Source organism: Dermochelys coriacea, chromosome 1 (assembly GCF_009764565.3).
Source record: "Dermochelys coriacea isolate rDerCor1 chromosome 1, rDerCor1.pri.v4, whole genome shotgun sequence".
Classification (NCBI taxonomy): Eukaryota; Metazoa; Chordata; order Testudines; family Dermochelyidae; genus Dermochelys; species Dermochelys coriacea.
This window is the reverse complement of record NC_050068.2, coordinates 254,521,365-254,545,574: the sequence shown is the minus strand read 5'-3', so window position 1 is coordinate 254,545,574 and position 24,210 is coordinate 254,521,365. Positions and strand designations below refer to the sequence as shown.

The 24,210-nt window shown below is 41.6% G+C and overlaps 2 protein-coding genes across 8 annotated transcripts in view; both read right to left on the bottom strand.

Moving 5' to 3' along the window:
- The window catches only part of RIC8B (RIC8 guanine nucleotide exchange factor B), a 55,103-nt gene extending 53,130 nt beyond the window's left edge, over positions 1-1,973 (bottom strand). For 2 of the 5 annotated variants that reach the window (XM_043519646.1, XM_038409477.2), the window contains exon 1: positions 1,699-1,973. In XM_043519646.1, coding sequence (XP_043375581.1) covers positions 1,699-1,785 — 87 coding nt within the window. In that variant the 5' untranslated portion in view covers positions 1,786-1,973. The remainder of the gene's footprint in view (positions 1-1,698) is intronic. The other 3 variants (XM_043519658.1, XM_043519668.1, XM_043519663.1) reach the window with 3 other exon arrangements.
- A 6,129-nt stretch (positions 1,974-8,102) lies between these two features.
- The window catches only part of RFX4 (regulatory factor X4), a 132,861-nt gene continuing 116,753 nt past the window's right edge, over positions 8,103-24,210 (bottom strand). For all 3 annotated transcript variants that reach the window (XM_038387701.2, XM_043519619.1, XM_038387700.2), the window contains 2 exons: positions 23,593-23,731; positions 8,103-9,623 (listed from right to left, as the gene is read on the bottom strand). In XM_038387701.2, coding sequence (XP_038243629.1) covers positions 9,351-9,623; positions 23,593-23,731 — 412 coding nt within the window. In that variant the 3' untranslated portion in view covers positions 8,103-9,350. The remainder of the gene's footprint in view (positions 9,624-23,592; positions 23,732-24,210) is intronic.

Below are 24,210 nucleotides of genomic sequence, written 5' to 3'. Positions count from 1 at the left end.
AAATTAAATAAGCTGTGTCTCCTAAATTTTAGGAAAGAGACAGCGCTCCATGTTATTCACATGCTGAAAGCAGTCAGACCACATGGTCTCTGTATCACCTAGCAGCCTCACATATACACCAAGCAGGATGATTGACAAGCGAACCCCAGCCAAGAGTGTCCTTCAGGTGGATGAGAAGTTACACATCACTATCTTCCAGGAGAAAGGAATGGAATGACTTATGTGCGATCCCATCCACTTCCCCACCAACTCTGCAGCCATATTATCTTGCAGTCACTGGTACTATAGGTCGATGGCAAAGCTAAAAAAATCATTATGGTATTCTTATTTCTGAGCGTTGCTGTTATTTTGTGAGGGATAAATAATGAGGACATTACAGGAAAGGTTAATAGTCATACAGCATTCATACAGTGCATGGTGATTTATAGCCTAAGTAAGGTGAAGAGACATTCAGGTCAGCCTATTTTATGGTGTAATTATACATTAGGATAATGCCTAAAGGTCCCAATCAAAATCAGGGCCCTTTCATGCTAGCCACTGAACAAACATGGCATACCCTAAACCCAAGGAGTGACAAATGGTGGGGTGGAGGAGGAGAAGCTATAAATCACCACACACTTGTAAATATTAACCTTCCCTGAAATTGCCTCAATACTGATCCCTCACAAAAAAAAAAAAAAATCCCCACTCAGAAATAAGAATACCATGATTTTTTTCAGCTCTGCCATCAGCCTGTAGTACCAGTAACTGCACGGTTTTGATTGGAGTGAGGAGGGAGGATAACAAAGATCTTGCAGTTGATTTGATTTCTTGCATGGGCATCATATAGACAGACACATACATACTTGGAAAACGAGAGAGTGAGAAAGTCACATAAGGGTTGCTTAATTAAATATCTTCCCATGTAGAATTAAGGTATTTGTGGTAGAGAAGCTGGAAGGCACATGAAATGAGAGGAGTGGAGACCAGGTGAAGGAGCAAAGGGGGTTATTTCAGGGAGGTGTATTTGGGGATCACTTAAGATAGATAACTGGTGTTTGTTAATGTGTGGAAATTTACAAGGTTGGGGGGGGGGGGGAAGAGAAGAGTTTACAGGCAGTAGCCAGGGGCATTCCAGCAAAGAACAACGATTACGGGAGGAAACAGGAAAGAACGGGAATATACTAAGGCGTCTGAGGCAGGAACAGGGATGCGCAAGGGAAAGGGGTAATCAGGACGCAGGCGTTAAAAGGGGAGCTGGAGTAAGGAGGGATTTTACAGAGATCACAGGTGCCAGTGACTTGGAGTCATGGAGCGGGCAGCTGCGGGGCGTAACGGGGGCCGCGGGGGGACATGCAGCGCACTCCCGCGTGGCGGTGTCTGGGGGAGAGTGTTACCAGGGTAAATCCGAGGGGGGGGGGGCTGGCGAGGGTTCCCGCGGGGCTGGGGTCAGTGCGGTTATAACACGGGGCGCCGAGGAGGCTGCTGGCAGCGCTGTGCCCAGGGAGCTGGAAGCGGGAGTGACAGTTACACTGCGGCGGGGGAGGGGGGGGGGATGCTGCGCGAGCGGGGCGGCACACGGGGGGGGGGGGCCTCGAGGGTGTCACACGAGGGGAGCTAACGGGGGCGGGGGGAGTTATAGCGAGGTCCGGGGCTGTGGCGACGGTGGCTTATACCGAGGCCTGGGCGGGGAGCTGCCCGGGGGGGGGGGGGCGTTACCTTCTCGTTGTACCGGCCCAGGACCCGCTCGAGGCCCTCGGCCCCGCCGCGCCCCCTCACGGCCTCCAGCGCCGTCTCCAACTCCATGCCTGCGAGGCGTTCCCGAGCCGCGGGCGCCGCAGCTCCTCCGCCAGCGGCAGCCAACACCCAGCCAGCTGCTCCCCGACCTCTCACCCTTCACCGCCAATGACGCCACGTTCGCCCTGGAAACCACCCGCCCGCCTTGGCGCGGCGAAGGGAGAGTTCGGTCGCTGTTGGCTGGAGCGGGCCTGGGGGAGGCGGGCTCTTGCCCATTTCCTCGCTCCTATTGGCTGCGCTCTATTTCCCTCCCCATTTCAGGGCAGAAGGCCCGGACGCCCCCTCGGGCGAGGCCGAGGCTGGCAGAGACTACATTTCCCAGCGTACAGTGCGTCAGCAAAACGGCCGTGCGTGGCGGGACCTGCCGCCGAGTCGTGATGTGTCGCAGGCTGGGAGTTGTAGTCCCTAGGGGCTATGCCGATGGGGGTGTTAGCGGGGGCGGGAAGGCAGAGAAACTTTAATTATCATAGTCTCCACTGGAAGCATGGACGTGCTGTGTGTGTGAATGTGTGTCTTGTCCCCCGCAACTCCTTCGTGCCTCAGTTTCCCCAGCTGCCCGGTGGTCATCACGACATGTTCCTACCCGTGGTGGCTAATATAACTGATAACAACATGCATTCGGCCCCGGCCGCAGGCTCTCAACCATTTATGTCCTTTTGCAGGAGGCTGCAAACACGGATCCCGCTAAGGGGGTTACCACTTGTGACCCTTCGTCCCAATGGGCCGGACAGGCACGTCGAGCCTCTGGGCACCGGGGTCATAACGCTGGCCCGGTGTGGGCTGATGCCCTCGAATCATATGGAGTTAGTTACATTGTGCAGGAGGGCTGTGGGGAGGGGGGAACAGAGAGCACAGGACTGGGCACTGGGCATGGGGCCGCAAGAGCGGAGTGTAGAGCTGGGTGCAGTGTGGAGATCGTGGAGCTGGGTTTAGAGGCAAAGTGACGGTGAGAGGCAGCTCAGAAGTGAGTGTGGGGGAGTTACAGGAGGCGAGAACTTAGGGAGGGGGCAGGAGAGCTCTATCCTGCCCTTGAGGCAAATTCTGGTTGCACCCCTGCAGGAAGATATTGCAACATAGGGTGATATGCCATTAGTATATGATGGTGTTCCATCGTACAAATGCACAGTGATGCCACTTCAATGTCTTGACTCTTTGTCCAAGGGTGAGAAAGTCTACATAAGTGGGAACTGGGTGGGCAAGTGCCATGAGGAGGGTGTGTCCTGAGGTTCCAGCCAGAAAGGGGGATAAGGAGGTCTCTTTTGACTTTCTCTTAGCCTGTAGCTGAAGAAGAGAGCAGTCATTGGTGTTGGGCATGAAATAAAGCTTAAAATATTCTGGTAACCACCTGAGAAAAGCTGGAGCCATCACAGCTGCCTGGAATAGCTGGAGAGTCAGGGTGGTCAGGCAGCCGCTACACATACTTATAAAAAGCAAGAGGCAAGTATGCACATTACACAATTGGACAGAATGCTTTGAATTCTGTGGTGCACTCTACACCAATGGCTCTCAACCTTTTCAGACTACTGTATCTCTTTCAGGAGTCTGATTTGTCTTGCATAGTGTCAAGTTACACCTCACTTAAAAACAACTTGCTTCCAAAATCAGACATAAAAACACAAAAGTGTCACAGCACACTATTTCTGAAAAATTGCATGCTTTCTCATTTTTTACCATAGAATTATTAAATAAATCAATTGGAATGTAACTATTGTACTTACATTTCAGTGTATAGTACATAGAGCAATATAAACAAGTCATCGTCTGAATGGAATTTTACTATGTACTGACTTCACAAGTGCTTTTTATGTAGCCTATTGTAAAACTAGGCAAATATATAGATGAGTTCATGTACCCTCTGGAAGGCCTCTGCATACCCCAGGGGTACATGTACCCCTGATTGAGAACCACAGCTCTACAGTAAGAAAACAAAGCAGTGTCACTGACAGTGAATGGTAAGTCTTATACCTGCGGTGTTACCATCTCTTGTGACTATCAGGAGTTCAGTATAGTTGGTGTTTTTCCTCAAGTCCCACCTCCTGGACTCAAGTTATTATGTGAGAATCTTAGTTTCCATTTAGAAACAAAAATTATGCTCTCCTTCTCAAGTGACAACATGGTTGACCCTCCAAAGTTGCGTATGCACAGTAAATCCTTTTGCAGATAGATTAATGATGTGATGGGCATTTATAGTGGCCTGACTAGCATTAGTGCCATGGAATGGAAGCATGTCACAACCAGCTCCCTGCTCCAATCCCCTGCCTACTATGTCACGTGCTGCATTAAAAGAGCAAGAGGACAATCTGATATCAACAGGAGTTATGGGTGTGCATAAAATTCAGGATGAGCTCTCAAAACATAAGGGCGGAGATCTTGTGTTCCTATTTTTTTTGTGAAGCATTATACACATCTATAGGTTTACATCAATAAAAAAAACACTTCAAACTTGAACAGTATTTTACATATTCAGAGCATTTTGTAATAAAAATGTACTGTGCAGATTGCAGAAAATTGCCTATTTCGTGATCAACAATAAAACATTGCTTCAGAGGGGTCTGCTACTTGTCTCCCTCAAGAGGAATTTACTTATTCAACATAGACTCATTTCCTGACTCCCAGGAGTTCTCACTCACCTAGAAAGCTTGAAGAATACTTATCTCTCGCTCTCAAATATTTGATAGCATAGCTGAATATATCCTGAGGCCAGGGCATTAGCAATTACTAAGGGACCTCCAAATAGAAACACTCCTGAACATCTTGTGCATGTGTGTATGAATAATCCAGATCCAAATCTGCATCTGAATGTCTAATTAGGGCTTTGATCCATAGTGGGCTGAACTGGAACCCAAAATCAGAACATCATCCAACCTTTGGGACACAGAGGAACAAAATCCAAGCCTAAACACTAATCTGATTTTTTTTTTACTCAGACATATCAATATAGTACCTTCTTAAAGAAATTAAGCAAAAATAATCCGTTGGTAGTTTTTTAGCTACATACCATATAATAAAGTACAAGCCTTTCTACACCTCTCTCTCTCTCCAAAATAATAAAAAGTTCAAATTATTTACATACCTTTTTATTAAAACCTAAAAGATAGACTCTAGAAAAAGTTACTGGCACTTTGAAGGCACATTGTCATTTATCATCTGTGCATTTGAGTTTACACCTTAGATAGCATATGAAAGATTAGGATTTCAGTGAAAGGCAGACAGAATAAATTGCATCTTCCCCCGAAGAGCTGCCAGACCTTTTCAGAGGGCGCATACCAGGAGCTCTTCCCATGTTCGTCACTTTATCTAAACCTTCCAAAGCAGTGTCTGCCCCTGAATTTCATGGGTTTCAGGGTCAGTCACAACAGAATTGTGAGGTTGGCGAGGTCAGAGGCCATTTTTGTCAAAGGGCAGTGACCCTAGCAGCAAGAGATAGCCTGACAAAAAATTGGATTCATTCTAGTGAAAGTAGTTCTCACTGCTCTTCCCCTGCTGAGTCTTTTTTCTACCTGGTAATGAAAATCTTGCAAAGTTGTAGTGGGGTTTCACTCCAGAATGACAAAAGCAGCATTTTGAAAATGCATTTGTAGTGGTCTCAGGGGGGAAAAAAAAAGACAGTGGACTTCCCCAGAGACATGTGTATAGTTGCACTTTACTTAAAATTTGTGGCTACGAAATCACAACAGTTTTAGTTGCCATGGTCAAGGAGCTCAGGTAGGCAGGCAGGGGAGGTCACTGAGTGGTCTAAGCATCTGCTCTGTAATAATTCCTAGAATTACAGGTTCAAATCCCTATAGAAACAATTCTGCCTTTCATCCTTCTAAATTAGACGAAATGAGTGTGTGTGTTCTGGGGGAGACCTTTGAAACCAAGGTCCTATCTAATCTGTGTAGTCATTAAAGATCCTGTGGCTCTTTTCATAAGAGTAGATGTTTGCTGTGGTGTCTTTGACCAAAAGTTCCTCTCCCCAGCACTGATGTGCTATATGCTGGCTGGCTGCAGTCCTCCATCCCAGAGATGGTTGCGTTTCAGTGGTACTATATATACACTGTATATGATTTCTATCTATCCACCCACATAGGTTCTCATATGGCTCCCATCATCATGGTATCTGAGCACATCCCCAAAATTCTAAAATGTGTGCATACATATAAGGATATATTTCTATTTCTCTTCCTTCCAGTCAGCAGGGACTGGGCTTTGTTTATTGATTTTAACTTGCTGTTTTTGTGGAAAGGCAAAGTGGTAGATTTTACACTTTGTTTAGAAGCAGCTGGGTTCAGGTCACCTGCATCTCTTCCAAGAGTCCACTCCAGATTCTAGTGCTAGTGGCGGAGAAAGCTCCATTCTGCCCCCATGAGCCTCACTCTTGAGGCAGACTGTTTTGGTGGTATGCAGTTGTCGTGCCAGCAGTCTGTTGGGTAACTTAGGCCACTCCTATGTAGGGGACACTGAAAAGACCAAAATCTTGAATTTGACAAAGTATTTCATGGAGAGTCAGTGAACAGAATGGGTCACAGGTGGGCCCTGCTTGGCTAAGCAGAGGGGCTGCTGTTCAATGATTTGACAGCTTTTGGGAGAAAAGGCAAATTTTATTTCTCTGGCAGCATTTGCTTTCCCTATGAGTTGCAGTGCACTGATTGCAGTCTGGCTGTAGGTACATATCTGTATGCATTTTATATTTAACAATTTCAATGCCTTGATTAAACAAACACAGAAAGAACACTGAAATCAGGACCTTGATCTAAACCAAATACTTCAAAATTGTAGCTGCTAAAGCTTAGCTACTTATAAACGTCACCATACATTTTAACTATGTGATATTTTGACATTTTTTGTGGATACCTTGAATTACAACAAAGGAGGATTTGATACATTGAGCCTGATTCTCAGTTTCCCTGCACCATTTGTAGTCATTTACACCAGTGCAAAATGACTGTAGACTGAGTGTAAAACAATACCTTTTGATCTAGTAGAATTTTACCTCTGCTTTTCTCTTGGTGTAACCACACAATGGAGAACCAGAGCCAGATTTTAAAGATATTTAGGCACTTAAAGATGCAGATAGGTACCCAGTGGGATTTTCAAAAGTGCTGGTGTTTTTGAAAATTTCACTAGGTGCTTATCTGCATCCTAAAGTGCCGAAATACCCTTAACAATCTAGCCGACAGGCTCATTATTTGTAATTAGCAAAAACTCATTTCATGCAAATTTTCAACTCAATTCTGCAGTCAATGTGTACCCCGTCAAAGGGTTGGCCATCTCCCAAGTGCCCCCCTCGTGGCCTGAGGTGGCTCTACGGAGGCCTGCCTCACTTTCCTCTTCATTCAGAGCCTTTTAAAAAGTCCACACAGTCCAGATAGTCAAAACATTCCTTTTCTGGGGTCCCATTTATTAAGTCCTGCACAAAATCTTACATAGCAGATCTCAAACCGCCAAAGACTTCATCCCAGTTTCAGCTTGGCCCAGCCCTTGGCCACTGAGGGTCTGACCTCTCTTTAAAGTAAATTTCTTTTGCCCTTGTCCAAAGCTGGGCATAGCCCCTCCTCTTGAGTGTCTATCTCCCTTTCAAACACTCCATTCTTCCAGTTTCAAGTTGGGAACAGCCCCTCCTCCCTGAGGATCTGTCTTCCTGCTTTTCCAGTATCTCTTGCCTGGAGTTTGGCCTTCTCCACAGGCCTTTCGCCTGCACACATAGAGCCCTGCAGGAGCCATCTTATTCCCTGCAGTATGCATAGGCATATGCCAACAACCACCACCAGCCACTGTCTCCCCCTTCAAAAGGCCCAAGTGCTTTCCCTTATGCCCAGTTGGGCAGACGAAAATTGCTCCAGCAGATGCACTGATCCTGCTCCCTCTTAAAGGGGCCAGTCACCCTGTGATAACCCCATTGACCTAAACAGGACATTGGGTACGCATGGACTGAACATTTGGCCCCTTTATTCACTGTTCTAAGAAAACAAAGGCTTTGTTTTTCCAGCACTATTTGGCATTGGCCTTGTTATAAAAGTTATATTTATATAGAGACAAATCTTGCTTCCCTTCATCAGTGTGATTACTTGAGTGAACAATGTCACCAGACTTTGGCTTGGATATGGCTCCAATCCTGCAGTGCACTAAGCACATTTGTAACTGTAAGCAACCCAGCAATCTCATTTAAGATAATAAGACTATTTAGGAGCTTAAAGTTTCACACATTCTTAAGTGCTTTGCTGGATAAGGGGATATGCCACCACATTTAAGATTTGTTTAAAGAGTTGTCAGCCTGTAAAGGTCACTGTGAACAAATAAATTAAAATAAATTATGTTTAGTTTCAAAAACTTTTTTATCTGAGTGTGAAAATCCTTCATATATCTTGCACAACTGTACAAATAATATTTATTTCCATTTTAGCCATAAACATGGTTATCATCACACTGGGTGTTATCAAAGATTTTATTTACATAACAATTACTAAAATGCCCGATGTCATATTTCCATTTATTTATTTCTTACCCATAGGGTAATAGGTCCACCATAATTGCTTGGTGCATTTTATAATACAGAAGAAAAACCTATGTTAATAAATTCTAACAAAAACTCACAAATACCTACAAATCTGACAGAAAATGTCTACTAAAAATTCTTCCAAAAATACAATACATTTTCCCACACATACACATTACAGAATAAGTTCAAAGGCACAGCTTTGAATTAGTTTTTTGTAGATGCATATTGAGTTGTCATCTTGTGAAGGAATCAGAAGAGTGGTTTTCATACCTGTCTATAGGTAATGAAATGAATAATTTGTTTTGTATTGTCACTTTTATATAATTGCTTAATATCATCGTATTTAACACATGTGGCTCTGAATCCAACACTTACCAGTCTCAAAATCCCTTCTTAACCTTGATGTTACAGACCAGAGCTGTTGCATTTAACCAGATTGTGCAAACTTAATACAAATACATATATAATAAGAACCACAGTCAGCTTAAGGCAGTGTATCATTCAATGCTACATGTCTTTCTTTTGTGAGGATAACACTTATTTGATCAACAGAAAGGTGCATCAATATACAAAGTTATGTGTAAACTGAAGCCTATAACAACACATACCATTTAAGGAGCCCAAAAAAGGAATTTAGGACAACAAGTAATGACCTGATAAAATGTCTCTAAAGAACCCAGTAGAGGTGCCAGAGCTTTGTTATGGTCAACTTTTTGTCTTTATCTCAATTTATAAATAGATTTCTCTCTAACATCTTTCCTTAAAGACTAATTAACATTTGTCAATAAGGGGGGAGGGGGAGAATGGCTCAGTGAAACTGACATCACAACAGGGCCAGACCATACGACAGAAGAAAAAAAAAGGCACAGCTTGGCCAATATAATGCCGTATAGTAACAGTTAAATCTTGTTACAGGAACACTTCGTCACACTGGTCTGCAGTATGTCCAGATTATGAACTAAAATTATCCGTCCAGGATCGATTTTATCTTCAAGTCCGTTAATGAATGTTCAGATAAAGTCCCATGTAATAGCCAGATATAAAGTTTTTCTGTCTTTATTAAATATAGGGGCTCATGCTGTACGAGTCATTTTCACTTAGCCCACCCTGTGGTGGCTTCTCCATTGATATAGGCAAAGCCAGGAAAGTGTTGCATGTGCTCATATTCAGAATTCCTGCGAGTTGTCAAGGGTGTGTACATGTCACTAGAGTTTCCATATCTTGTGGAGTGCATGGATGGACTTGTGTAGCACGTGTTTGCTGATGGGACTTCTGGCCAGCGAGGAGTTACAGGGGCTGGATGCAGTCTTGGGGTGCTACTCATCAAACAGGGCTCCATCCTGGATGTCGGGCTGTTAAAAGGGTACTTAGAAATAAAAACAAATTTTAAAAATGTTAAACACACATATTAAAAAAAAGTTAGAACAGGCAATAGCATACATGTTGCCTTTGTAGTAAGAACTATTGTTAAGGAGCTATAAAGGTCATCAGTAAATTCATAATGGTAAATATTCTTAGCAATACATTCTCTTTTATTTTTATAGAACATTTATGTGTGCCAAATGAGATGTTCTACAGACTGTTAACTGAAAGCTAAAGAAAAACAAATGTTTAAACATCAGACTTTAAAGGGCCTAATTCTTCATCACCCTACATCATCTTGTGTGGTCATTTACAGCAAGGCAAAGCGAGTGTTATACTCCACCCTTCTGATTTAACTACAGTACGTGCAGGGCATTGGAGATCCGGTTCAAAGACAGAAAGTGATTAGATGGAGGATCTTAGATGGAACAGAATGGGGAACAAATTGAACAGCAATGCATGTTTTGATTATACCAAGGCTGACCAAGTTTGAGGAGTTCAGTAACTTTCATAATGGGAAATATAAATAAAAGTCTGTCCTGCACTTGGTTCTGGTAGATGTTTGACAACAGTGGACAGGCTGGGCATGAAAGTGGAAGAGGAATACAAAATGATGGTGAATCATGTGGTGGGGATAGAAAGGAACTCCTGAGTGGAGGATTGGAGCAAGTAGGTGGGCAGCAGGTGGACAGAAAGACAGAGAGGGATGATAGTACCACTTGTGGGAGGCCATTGTGAATTTTAAAGAGAATGAAGAAAATTGTAATTAATTAGTTTCAGAGATGAAGAGGAAGCCAATTAAGCAGACAGAAAATGAGAGAATATGGTACTACTTCCTGGAGGAAAAGGAGTATAAGTATTATTAATCCAAAATAGCCTATAGATTTATGGATAGTTGTGGGTTGGATGGTGATGGAAGATGGGGAACACTGTTTGGAAGATGAGTAGATATTGCTGGAAAGAGGGAAAAATTTAAATGCAGGGTTGGCAATGATAGCCAAACCCCCTCCATATTTAGAGGCAAGGAGTTTTTCCATTGTAAATGGGGAATAGACTCACTGAGTGGAGAGAAACTAGAGTTTAACAATCAGATCTAAGCCACCTGAGGAATTTCAAAGTCATCATCCAGAAGGAGGTAAAGATTGCATAGTAACAGATCTGATGTTCTGGAGAGAGTCAGGTGGTGGTTTGGTGCCACATGCATTGGCTTGACAGAGACAGGATAGTGCAGAGGAGGACTAGTAGAGAGGCAGACTCCTAAGGCAGCAGCAGGAAGATGAAGACCAAGCAGAAAGTGGATGAACTTGCTTTGTGAGGAAGGTCAGCATTTGGGGCTGGAGGCCTTGGAAGAAGGGAGATTTGTTTTAATGGAAAGCAATACTGGGGAAAATAAGGGAAGGAAGAGAGAGGGTATTTTGGATAAGAACTGGTGCTAAATACAAAAGAATATGGGAATAGACATACCAGGGTAGGCAGCAGCAGAAGGGACAGTGATAAGTGAAATCTTGAGATAAAGAGAGAGGAAAAATAGTAGGAAGTTACACAGGGAGATGAGAGGTTTCAGAGTAGCAGCCGTGTTAGTCTGTATTCGCAAAAAAGAAAAGGAGGACTTGTGGCACCTTAGAGACTAACAAATTTATTTGAGCATAAGCTTTCGTGAGCTACAGCTCACTTCATCAGATGCAGACGAAGTGAGCTGTAGCTCATGAAAGCTTATGCTCAAATAAATTTGTTAGTCTCTAAGGAGATGAGAGGTTTCTCAGCCTTAAACAGTGCATTTTCTACTCATGAATGCTATGCCATTACTCAGCAATGACAGCCAAAACCATAGGAACTCTCTATAAGAGACTCTTAGTAAACATTCAAAGTGTTCAAGTTTTATTCACACATATGTTCAGGTAAAGTGCGTTTTAAAGTTGCGTGCACTAATATTCTCTGAAACTGAATTTAAAAGGCGCTGATCCTGCAAGATGATCCATATGAGTGGACCCTTATGCCCATATGGAGTCCCACTGAAGTCAGTGGGGCTCTGCATAAGGGCAGGGTCATCCCACAGGGATCAGATAGCAAGATTGGAGCCTAAATTTGCACATGTGAACACATGAACTAGAAGTGCATGCCTACCTATTCAATCAGGAACCAAACAAACCCATGTGACTTATCTAATCTATCACATCAACAGAGTTTATATTTAACAGGTTGAGTATTAAATACTAATGTTTGCAATTAATCCACAGAATAAGAAATGGTTTGCAAACAAATCATTAAATTCAAACATCAAATACATTCAGGAAAACAGTAACTGTTGCAAGATAGTCCACAAGCAGAAAATAAGCCAAATTTGTCACAGCTCATATCAAGAAACTTATTATCCAATAAACAGCAGGTCTTAAAATGTCACGCTTCCTGCTCATTCTACTGTGTTCCGAAGAGGAAAGATAAAAGGACCTTTAGAAAAAGGCAGTCTGTCCCCTTTAAATGTTTACAAGCCTGTCTCCCAGCCTCTGCAGAGAGGATCCAAGCTCTGTCCACCAAGAAGGGAACTAACTGGTAAATCTGGAGATCCCTTTCTGTGAAAAATATCACATTTAAAAAAAAATTATCCCAATTTGAAAATTTTCCACAAATGGGAAATTCCATTTTGGGAGAACTGAAATGGAATTTTTCAGCTTGCCGGCTGCCCACCTGGAAGACTCTTATCTTATTTTATCTTACTTTCTGCAGGCAGGCAGCTGGAAAGTTCAGTTTTCCCTGCCAGAAAAATAATTTTCTTTAGCAAAATGGGAAGTTTTCCCACAAAACAATTTGATTTTGCAAAAAGGGCTTTTTCTGTGAGCTAATCACTGAGATGGAAAATTCCTGACTAGCCCTGCTAACTGGAGAGCTTCTACAAAGAGGCGGGATGGTGAGTTATGGAAAAGAATCTTTCTACACTCCGTCTGTCTAAAGGGACAGCTGGAAACAGGAGAACAGAGGAGGAGGATATCTGCTTCCTGCTAAAAAGAAAGGCTGAAGGCAGGACAGAAAGGAAGAGAGCAGAGTTTGCCCTCTATAGCTGGGAGGCAGAAAACAAGTCATTGTCCATGTAGTGATATATGCACAAAAGAACAGGAGTACTGGTGGCACCTTAGAGACTAACATATTTATTTGAGCTTAAGCTTTCGTGAGCTACAGCTCACTTCATCGGATGCATTGTAGCTCACGAAAGCTTAAGCTCAAATACATTTGTTAGTGTCTAAGGTGCCACAAGTACTCCTTTTCTTTTTTTGCAAATACAGACTAACACGGCTGCTACTCTGAAACCTGTAGTGATATATGTAATAATTTTGAGTAGGGGTACATTAAGAGGAAAAGAGGGAAACTTTTCTGTTGTAAGCTGCTTTTTATAGTTAGCAGCAGTTTGAAGCTAAATCCCGGGGAGAGGGATTAGTTAGCAGAGGGCAGGTGAAGAGGTCAGAGATGCATGATGCATTCATTTAACACATGGCTTGTCACTTTATCACATGGCTCTCATCTCCACATATGTAGCATATTATATTTTCCTGTACACTGTTTGACAGGAAAACTCGGTGGCGCTTTGCCATTAACTTCAATGGGGCTGTTATTTCACCCTAAAGGCCTTGATTTTCAATGCTGAGTACCTAGAACTTTCATTGAAAACAATGAGAACTGCAGGTGCTCAACACCAATGAAAATCAAGTCTTGAAATTTTACATTAAGGAACTTAAGGCCACAGAGGGAGTCAGTCTCTGAATCAGGCTTAGAATTTAGGACCATGGCAGTCTACTTTAATGGGGTAGTAATCTGGTTGGTAAAAGTTAGAGATTTTAGAGCAGTCTGTCCAAGAAATTATAAATATTTAAATAAAATCTAAGTAGTTCCAGGTAAAGTTTAACAACTTTTCATATCTTTAAAGTGTCAGGTGAAAAACTCATTGGAAGATCTTTTCCATTAATATGCTCAAGAACTAAATCTTCTTGGACCAAATAGGCAATATATGAAGTGGGAAGGTAAAATCCCTCTGAAATTCATTCAGTCAATCATATGGGGATGCTAGGAAATATAGACCACCTCTGCCATATGTTCAGCTGTACAAATGTGCTGCCATAGAGTACAGTCAAACAATACTTTTTAATTAAGGCCCTTTGTTTTCAGTTTCTATTTTGTTTAAAATTTCCCAGGAATGTCAGTGTTCATTACAAAAATTTAAAAATGGGCAAAAATCAGTGCAAAAGATTACTTCACAATTTTCTGGGTAAATATTGAGATTATTATTGGGGGATGGGAGTCTAGAAAAAAAGCAACAAATAGAGAAAAGTCTGAGTATTGAAAATAAAGCAGTTTAATGCTGTAGTTTATTTGATTAACTGTACATTAACAGTACATACCCATATGCACATGTATGCATATATGTGTGTCTTGCACTGCATTGCCTTACTTTAACACATAGCCTCTCATTCACCCCAGACTAATTTATTATTAAAATAAACACATCTACCTAATGTAACGTAACAATCAGTAGTCTCATGTATTTGTGTGATCCAAAATTTGGGTGAAAATAGTAAAAACAGAACAATAGCTTTTGTAAAACCTGGGAATTTTTCAGTAAAAATCAGTAAAAACTTAAAACAAAGGGCCTTATCTGTAGCCGACTTAACCTGTTGGCTAGGGCTGTTCAGAGGAGGTCATTAAATCAACCGCAATGTCCCACTCTATAGAGGCCAAAGCTGTGAGCTGTTCTCCTTTCTAGCCTCAGAAGCCCCTGAGGAGCAATGTTCACAAATTGTCCTATGTCACTGGGTGCAAGGATAAAGATGAACCATTTGGGAAAAGGTAAAAGCTTCAGGGACAATTTAAATGAAAAATTTGTACTCTCCAGGGGCCCACTGAGTGAAGCTTGGCCTGAACTAGAGCTAAATTGGGAAAATACTATATTGGCCTAATCATGATCTTGTCTTATAAACATTGTGATTGATTTATTTCTTAATTCACATTAGAATTTAATGTTAACTTGAAGTTTCGTTATACTTGGAGCCAGTGTTCTGGCTTAAAAAAAAATCTTTTCTTCCTGATGTTCTAAACAACTTTCCCTCTTGCTAATCAGATTAGAACATTCTGCCATCCCAACATGCTACAATTTCCTACTGGAAGCTGAGAGGCACAGGCTGGGATTCAAAACCAGGACTTCACCTCCTTGCATGAACTGAGAACGAGGACCTTATACACTCCAGAAGAAGCTCTCTCTGTGATGTACAGCAGGCTTCTAAAATTTCAACAAGGTTCAAGGGAAACCGAACGGTCTCTAGGGAAACCTCACAGGTTCTCCAGGTCATGCCATGTCATCATTATATGAGGGAGTCACACAATGCAGTTCACTTGGCAGGTAGAGTAGATGAACATATCAAAAAGATGCCATTTTTGGATTTAAACTTTGGCCTATGGAGCAAACTCCATAATGCATTGAAAGGGAGAGCTAATCTGCCTTCCCACTTTCAGTTAATATGCCACAGTGAGGCTTACTCAAGAGCAAGGGCTAATGACTGAGCATAAGGGGACAGGATACAGTGTGCTGCTTTTCTGTTTAGTCAAATACCCCAGATGCAGCTGTGTTTATGAATGTGTCACTAATATAAAAAGAATAATTGCCTGAAAATAATATGGACTCCAAATATCTACTATTTTACAATAAATTCTGTTATGACTGAATCCAACATGGAAAGTTTTGTAATGGTAGGTCAGCTAATTGCAAATGAGTCAGTGACTTCTTTTTCCCTACAGTGAAGAGACCATTGAAAGACAATATTTTTAAAGTACCCATTGGCCCCTGCCTGACTATTAACTCAACCAATGAAGCATCTATTCAGCCTTGTTGGAGTGTCCAAAGCATAGCCATCTGCGCGGATGCCTGCCTAGGCTGCCTGAATCACCTTTCACACTTTACATCCGGTTTAATGAAGAGTGCTTAAGCATGCTGAACTCAAAACACTGGGGCCTAGTGATCTTTGCCAGATATAAAAGCGACATTTGTTGGAGGGCTCTTGACAGGAAATTACTATTTTCTGGGTCAACTCACACTTGCTGCTGCCACTGCTGTTTAAACTAGACAAGAAACACTAACTCCTTTAAGTTTGGGTGACTTTAAGCTGATTATTGTTAAGGCCTTTCCCCAAAAATTTTAAATTAACTCAATTTCTTTTAGTATTATTTTAGAAAATACTATGTTAAGTGTCTTCTCCCAACAAAGGAGTCTGAGTTCCTTCAGAGCAAGGCTGAAGAATAATCTCTTTATCCTTACCCGTTAGCAAGCTGATTGATTATGCGAGAAGGTGAAAGGTGTCTCTGTCCAAATAGCAAAATATTTTCCTTATGAACACAGCTCTAACTTTATACTGCATTAGCTCACACTTTTGAACAGCATTGGAAGTCATTATTATATACGTCAAACATTATCTTCAGGATTCATAAGTACCTAGTCAAAAGTTATATCTGTATTAAAGACCTGGTTACAAATGAACTTTGTGGAAAGTTGTACAGTAGCATCTAATGGAATTTAATAATAAAAACTATTTATGGATTGGTTGTTCCTTTCTAACCTTTAATTTGACTCTTTTCTGTACAAAGCTAAGTTTGGTGTGTCTTGGCCCATCACAGATGTAGGGTAAGTGACTTAGGCACTTTTGAAAATGGGACTTAGGGGCTTTTGAAAACATTACCAATGCTTAGTTTTTAAAATGTCATTTTTTTGCTTTCCAATAGAAGTACATGATTATTTCAATTGAGTAAATAACACTCTGATGGACAGTTATGAACTCATATCTTCTAGAACAATAAATTCAAGTTTCTTAAATGGGATTTGGACATATTGGTCCTTATTTATTCTTAATGTCATGACTAAATATAAGGAAACTGGCTGATTCTAATGGGTATTACAGTTTCCAGGATTATACAGTAGTTATTGGGGGATGAGGACATATGGAAAAGGGAAGGCTATTGTGTAGGGATATAGTACACATGGGGTGAGGTTCTCATCCCTTCTCTAGCCCCATTAAGGCAGGCAAGAAGGGTGTAAAGGGACTATAAAAGAACTAGTTCCAGGTGGAAGAGAACTCCCCTGGTGCAAGCATCGCAAATAGACAGGAGTAAGACTGCCTTCCATGGACCTCCCTGCCCTCACAAAACCTGGCCTAGGGGCATGTCAGTGGTTGTGAAGGGAATGTCAGAGGCAGGGCTGCTGATGCAGTGCTGCAGCCCATAGGGAAGTCCTGCAAAGCTATTGTGACTTAGACAGGACTTCAGGACTAAGTTATGTTGGGGGGCCTCTCCAGTCCCTGGAACAGCCCAGTGTCAGCAAAGTGCAACCATGGCTTAAAGCAACCTTAACCTCTGTCCTCAACCCCAGGGTGTGAGTTCTGTGCTGTGCTTCTTAGAGGTACAACCACAAATTTCACCCAACGAGCATAGTAGTATTAGAGTTACCAGTGCTACCAGTATATCCCACACCACAGTGAGCATTAGCAGGAGCAAAGAGGTAATTTATGAGAAGGTACACAGGTAAACAAGTACGTGTGCTATCTAGCAGAAAGTGTGTCCAGTCACATATACCCACAGACATGTGGGTTATAATCCTGTTTCATTAGTAGACCTCCAGGCACTTTGCTGCCCACATTAAACTCATGCAATAAACTAAACTACTATCATATTGGGGTTCCAAGGGAACTGTGCCCTTAAACAGATAACATCAGTAAACATTTGTAGAGATCCAGTCATCAGTGTGCACTGAACAAAACATGTACTGCCCCAAATTGCTGTCACTATAAACACAACGTGGAGATCAAAACCTAGCATTACCATTTGTCCTGAAACTCATGTGACACATTTTTCATGGTCTGTCACATGTGCCGAGCGCTGGCCTGGTAATGTGTGTGTCATCCACTGTTCAATGTGTGTTGTTTTCCCTCTCTGCCTAATCCATGAAGATTTATAGAACATATGACTTTTCTTCAGCTTCTAACTATGAGAAGTAGGTCCCAATTCTGGAAAATATCGCTATTCAGCACAACACTTAAACACATGCTTAAGTGCTATCCTAAATAGGAATGGTCTTAAGCAGTTGTGTAAGTGCTTTTTTAGCATCAGGGCCTCAGTCCTTTACCTCAGTCTATAGAGGCTTATGCTCTTGGCTCTGGCGGTCCCAGGTTCAAGAGGATTGTCCTTATATTTACATGACATTTTCTTTGGACAGTGAAACTAGAGAGGTGAGTTTTGCATTCTGTGTCCAATCAGAGTCACTTCCTAGTTCTTATACATTAATGCAATGCTATTGTGTTTGAGTTCCAACATCACAGGAGAAAGTTTAAATCAATCAATTTGATTTGTCTGACTTGGAGATGAATGTATTTTGTCATATGTTCAGTTACTAGACATTTAAAAATATTAAAGACAAATATGGTTTCGTGTTCATGAAAACACAGCTCTTCATATTAAGATAAGTGTAATGAAAGTATTTGGTGTTTTACAAAACAAAAATGTTGGGGCTAAATTACTCAGTGTCCAGTTAAGCAGCAAACAGTTTCTGGAGTTTGAGAGGAAGAAGATGGGTGCCTAGAAAGAAAGTGGAATAATATTTTAACTGAATGATACACTTGGTCATAGTCTGCTACAGGGTAAAGCTCTTCTATTTCTCATGCCAAAAGTTTTGATCAAAACTCAGCTACTTTGGACAACACAAATTGGCTAGGAGGTGACATTATGAATAAAATATACATTTCATCACTGTGCCATGGATTGTTAGGGGAAATGCTCAGACGTTCTTTGACAAAATTGTTGCCAATGCCCTATTAAATATGAGGCAACACCAGCAGCATCTTAGCTAAAACTACATAGGTGGGTAATTTATGAAGCATAACCTGCAATACACAGGTGTTTATGTATAAACGTTACACACTTCACTAGTTGCAGGAGTCACATATGATTATATGCAGTTCTGCATTATTGCCTAGAAAATCAGATAGTAGTTAGCAAATTCACACAGTAGATCATTTCACATTGATGCACCATGCTGTTCTTGCTGGTGAGCCAGACCTGGAGTGCTAAATCCGAGCAATTATAAATAGGAAGCAGCTGCTCTGAGAACATCGGCAGATGCCACCAGAAGGCAAATGGATTTTTAAAATATTCAGGCTAAGATTAAGATACATTTAGAAAGATTCTGCATAAAGGACCCAATCTAATTCCAATTTAAGTCAATAAAAAGACCCCCATTGACTTAAGTGGGAACTGGAGCAAGCTGATAGTGCGGGGAGGAGCCAGCGAGAGACTGAAGCCAGCGTAGCAGCTGCAGAAAGCAGTTCAACCAGAAGCCCACAGTTACTGATGATGTCATTAGTAGAACTGGGTGGGAAACGGTTTTCCTGTCCTATGAATATTTTCAAGATTTTGGAAATGTTTCCTATTCTGCATTGAGATGAAACCGAGACCTTCTAAAGTTATTTGATAAAAAACAGAGAGAGAGAGAAAGAGGTGAGAAACAGACACAACTTGCTCCAAATCAAGCAGATCAGGGACTTCAACTCATGTTTCCCAGGTGCAGGCCTGCCCACAGCAATTCTGGGCCCCAAAGCCAGGGCCATCCTTAGGGGGGCTGCAGGGACTGAGGTGGAAGTGACGAAGCCGTCACTTCTGGGATTGACCCATCACTTCTGGGACTGACTGCGCTGGCCAATTGCGCCGACCCCCCCCCCCCTCCCAAGCACGGGGCCTGGAGGTGTTGCGTGTTCCTAGGAGACCTGCGGCCTGCCTGGGAGGTTTAAAAGGGCCCGGGGCTCTCGGCTGCCACCATGGCAGTGGCAGCAGCTGGGGGCCCCTGGGCCCTTTTAAATCGTCTGGGCCCCAGGGCAATTGCCCCCCGCATCGGCGGGCCTGTCCAGGTGAGTACCCAAACCACCTGGCTATTGGCTATCTTGGGCGGCTCTCCCTCCTCTCCCCGCCTGCCACCCTGGACCTGAGAAACCTTCCCAACAAAGTCTTGTCAAAACTGTCCCTTTCCTATGAACTATTTTGGTTTTGACAAATTGGCATTTTCCAACAAAAAAATGCTTTGTCAAAAAAGTCTCCACCAGCTCTAATCATCAGATTGCTTTCTGCAGTTTTCCATCTGAACATTCACTCCACTGTGTTGATTGGCTGTTTGCTTCAATACCCACTCTTCCTTTGTCTTTCAATCTAACCAATCCTCTCCTAACATAAGCCCATCAAAATGATTTACATAATAAAAAAAAGCAACAAAAAAATCCTGGGACTAACTTGATGTTTGCAACCATCACACGGTTCACTCTGTTTGCATGTTACCCTTTTCCCTGCTCCTTTGTTTGATTTGTCCACTTAGACTAATGGTTCTCAACCCGCATCCCACGGGCCACTTGCAGCCCAATCAGCACATAGCTGTGGCCCATGTGACATCCTCAGTGCCATACAGGTAGTATATATATATTTTGTGGATGCGGCCCACATAACATAGAGAGCTGCATATGCTGCTATGGTAAATAGGTTGAGAACCACTGACTTAGGCGGTAAGTTCTTTGGGGGAGGGACTGTCTCTTATGTTTGTACAGGGCCTAGTTCAATGAAACCCAGTTCTTGATGGGCTCCTAGAAACTACTGTAATGAACATGGTAAGTAGTACACTAAATAATGCTCAACTAGGCTTTTCTATTTAAACCAAATGTGGACTATAGAAAAATATTTCTTTTGAAAAAAAAAATCCACTGGTAAATATATGCCACTTGACTGAAAAGCCCATGCAGACTGATGGAACCAACTTCACCCCTGGCGGAGGGACAGCTCAGGGGTTTGAGCATTGGCCTGCTAAACCCAGGGTTGTGAGTTCAATCCTTCTGGGGGCCATTTAGGGATCTGGGGCTTTGAGCAGCAGGTTGGACTAAGATGACCTCCTGAGGTCCCTTCCAACTGTGACTGTTATGTTAAATGAGTACAGCTCCCCTGACTTGAGTGGAATTGTGTCTGCAAAGGGCCCTGCAAATTTGGCCTATTTTGTTTTGATTTTGCAAAGTCATGACTTCTGCTCTCTTATTCCTTGCAGCAGGTTCCCCTTACAAATGCTTCCGCTAGAAAAAAAATGTGGTTTCATAATACCTCTTTTACCTTTTCGGGGCAGAGCACATAATTAAGTTGTTATGCATTAAGGGTGACTAATAAAATGACAAGATTTATCAGTGCAGAGATTTTACAGCATTCCATTAAGCTTTAAAAAAAAAAAAAACCTTGATTTTAGCCAATGTCATATTAAAACTTTTGGAAGCATTCTTGCATCGTGGGTGCAGTTTATAACTCCTTTAAATGTAAAATTAGCACATTAATAGGTTCTTGCTGACTATATTCTGCATTAAAAAAATCTCAGTTTACAAGCAGGGTAAGAAAGAACATACTGAATTCAAGCTGAGGTAACTGCTCTGAAATATAATCAGTTAAGACACATCTACTTGTTCTATTTTGTTCTAGAATGTTCAAGAGCTGAAGAAGGCAGAAAAGTTATTTGAAACCCAGACTTGAAGAGACAGTCTACTACAGCAACAATGCTTGCAAAAGAAATCTCCCTCAAAATGGTTGCATGATTTTAATTTATTTTATTTGTATATGTTGCCTTAACCATGACATTAGTGTGCACTCAAAGTAGTTATCTCTATCTATTGTTATTTGCATAACTTATGCTATCTATGTTTGACATTGAAGACTGTCACAAGAGGATAAGAAATCTAAGGGACAAAATTTTTCAACAAAAGCAACAGCCAAACACTCTATTATACACACAGACAGATGTGCCTCGATAATTTCTGAGCCACTGCATGTGTCCTTAGATCACATATTTAGATTGTTTTTCATGCAATTGTTATTATATATTTTCTGCAATTATTAACAGTGAGATGGAAAACTGATTTCCAAAAGGTGAAAAGTCTTTGATTTCAAAAGTTTGTTACAGAACATAAGAATACATACTGTAGTGAAAAACGGATACATACAAACTTGTCTTGCACTACTAAACCTAAATATCTAGTCATTCTTCTTACTGTAGATATAGCTGTTGCACTAAAGGTTAGAGTCTCTACCTGGCATAACTGTCGGGGCTAGGTGCTTGGAAGATGCATAGGAAATTGTGGGAGGAATCTCTTCACACAGGCCACTGAGTCCCTGTCAAGCTGTTAGTACTACCTACCTCTTATGCAGCACTTTTCATTCATATATCTCAGAGTGCTTTACAGAGTATCATTATCCTCATTTTACAGAAGGGGAAACTGGGACACTGAGAGGGGAAGTGATTTGCCCAAGATGACCCAGCAGGCAAGTGGCAGAGCCAGGAATAGAATCCAGGTTTCCTGTGTCCAAGGCCAATGCTCTATTCATTAGGAAATACTGCATCCTCCATGAAAGCTGCTCCAGTCTAATGGCTAGAGTAGGCTCCGTGGCCCCTTATGTGTCTCCCTAAATTCCCTATAGATGAAAGATAGGAGAATCCATTCAGATGGACACTCCCAACTTTGCCTCCTTCAGAATCCTGCCCCTACCTGCTACCTGCATGCTCAGAGACACAAAGCCTTCATGGAGCTGTGCTCCTCACTGTACAGTAGATCAGCACCATCTGTGTATCCCCCAGAACCTCACTGCTTTGTGGATCCATCCTAGTCCTGTTGCCAATGGTTGTACCTGCACCTCTAAATCCCATGCTGGTTCTGACAGGCACAGTTTTATGAACTGAAATAACTAAATAGTGTAGTTAATGTACAGTATGAGGTGTAGAATAGAAAGTGGACTAAGACAGTGCTTTTCATGCAATGGAATTCGAAAGTGCTTCACAATACATGCAGAAACAAAGTGCAAGTGGTAGCCAATCAGTGAAACTAAACCTGAGTCAGAAGACACAGGGTTTGATTCACCACTGTACTACTTTAGTTTCATGCCAATGTAACTCCATGTAAATTAAATGAAAACTGGAGTAATGCGGCGGTGAGTGAGACCCATAGTTTTTATTTACAATGAAATGACTGACTCAGCCAGATACAAATCCTAAATATGAAGGGCATAAAAGCCCAATACATATGTTTGAAACAGCCAACACAAAGGCTTTATATCATCTCAAGCCATTATGGGGCTCATATAGACAAAAAGCTTTAATAAATGGACATGATTTTAATATCACATGATTGATTAGATGGATGGATAGATAGAGTCCAAATTGTGCTGCAAGTTACAAACGTTCTTAAAGCAACTTTATGATAAACATGGGATGAAATCCTGCCTCCACAAAGACAATGGCAAAACTCCCATTCAATGGGTTCAGGATTTCACCTGGCATATTTAATTAGATGCCAATATAAGTTTCAGAAATGCAGTAAAATACTGAGTCTCTGTTTTAAGAGTTGAAATTCAAGCAGTATTCGTTACAAGTTCAAGGCCAAAAAATAAAATAAAATAATAATAATAATAATAATAAAAATAAAAATAAAAAAAATCAATACTCAAAGGCAAAGGTTCCAAAAGAACGGACTACAATCCTAGCATCAGATGAATTATATCTGCTATTTTAAAACACTTATTACAAATGAGAAGTCTGTTTCACTTCTAATGCAAATGTTCAGTTATTTAAACAGATTTTTTAGACCGGTGCTTGGCAAAGAAACATTTTTTGTAATCCCATCAATTGCATTTAAGATCATAGCATTCAAAAACAACTTCACAGATTAAAGTCACTTTTGGCAAAACAATCTGCAGCCATGATGAAAATGTTTATGAGGAATTTTAGACCGCTATGGTCTGTAAAAGCTGAAAGTAAAAATCAGGGCATAGCACAGAACACCATGTATTAAAGAGAGTTTAAAATAGCTTGAATGCTGGTTACAGATAGTTTAAAATCTTTATTTAATACATTAAATCATGCATTAGCAGTAAGACAACAGACTTACCTGTGAAGAGCTTCTGTGATAAGCTGAGTAATGAAGTGGTCCGGAAATAGTAGTGTCATGTGATAGAGATGGATATTGACTCTGCATTGGATAGGGGTGCTGGTTGCTATAGCTACCATAGTTGTAACTTCCTGTGTACCTAAAATGAATGAAACCCCCCCACACACACATTTAGTACTCATAAAAATGGCATTCCAGCTACTAGTTCTGTTGTAGTTTTCTAATGCTATATGCCAGATATATTTGTATTTGTTTCCATAGGAGAGAGATGCTCTGAAGAACAATCTGTACGAAGATTTACCCCAACTCAGTTCGAAAATGCAAATGTCACTTAGTGTAATTATGAGATCTACACTGAGCAAATAGAATGACTCCATGTGTCTGTGTGATTTGTAATCAGTCATTTGTAGTGCTTTCTAAGCATCCAGTTTGGCCACTTTTACTAGTGTTCCATAGTCCTCTTTTCAGAGAGGTGGTTCCTGGGACTACTCACACAATGAAGTACTATTCAGCATGAGCCACAATGGTAGAACTGGGCTCTGAGAGCTAAACTGTTAAATGTAGCCACAGCCTTGCACTGGGGCAAGGAGTGCTCCCCACTGATGATGGGGTTGGTGG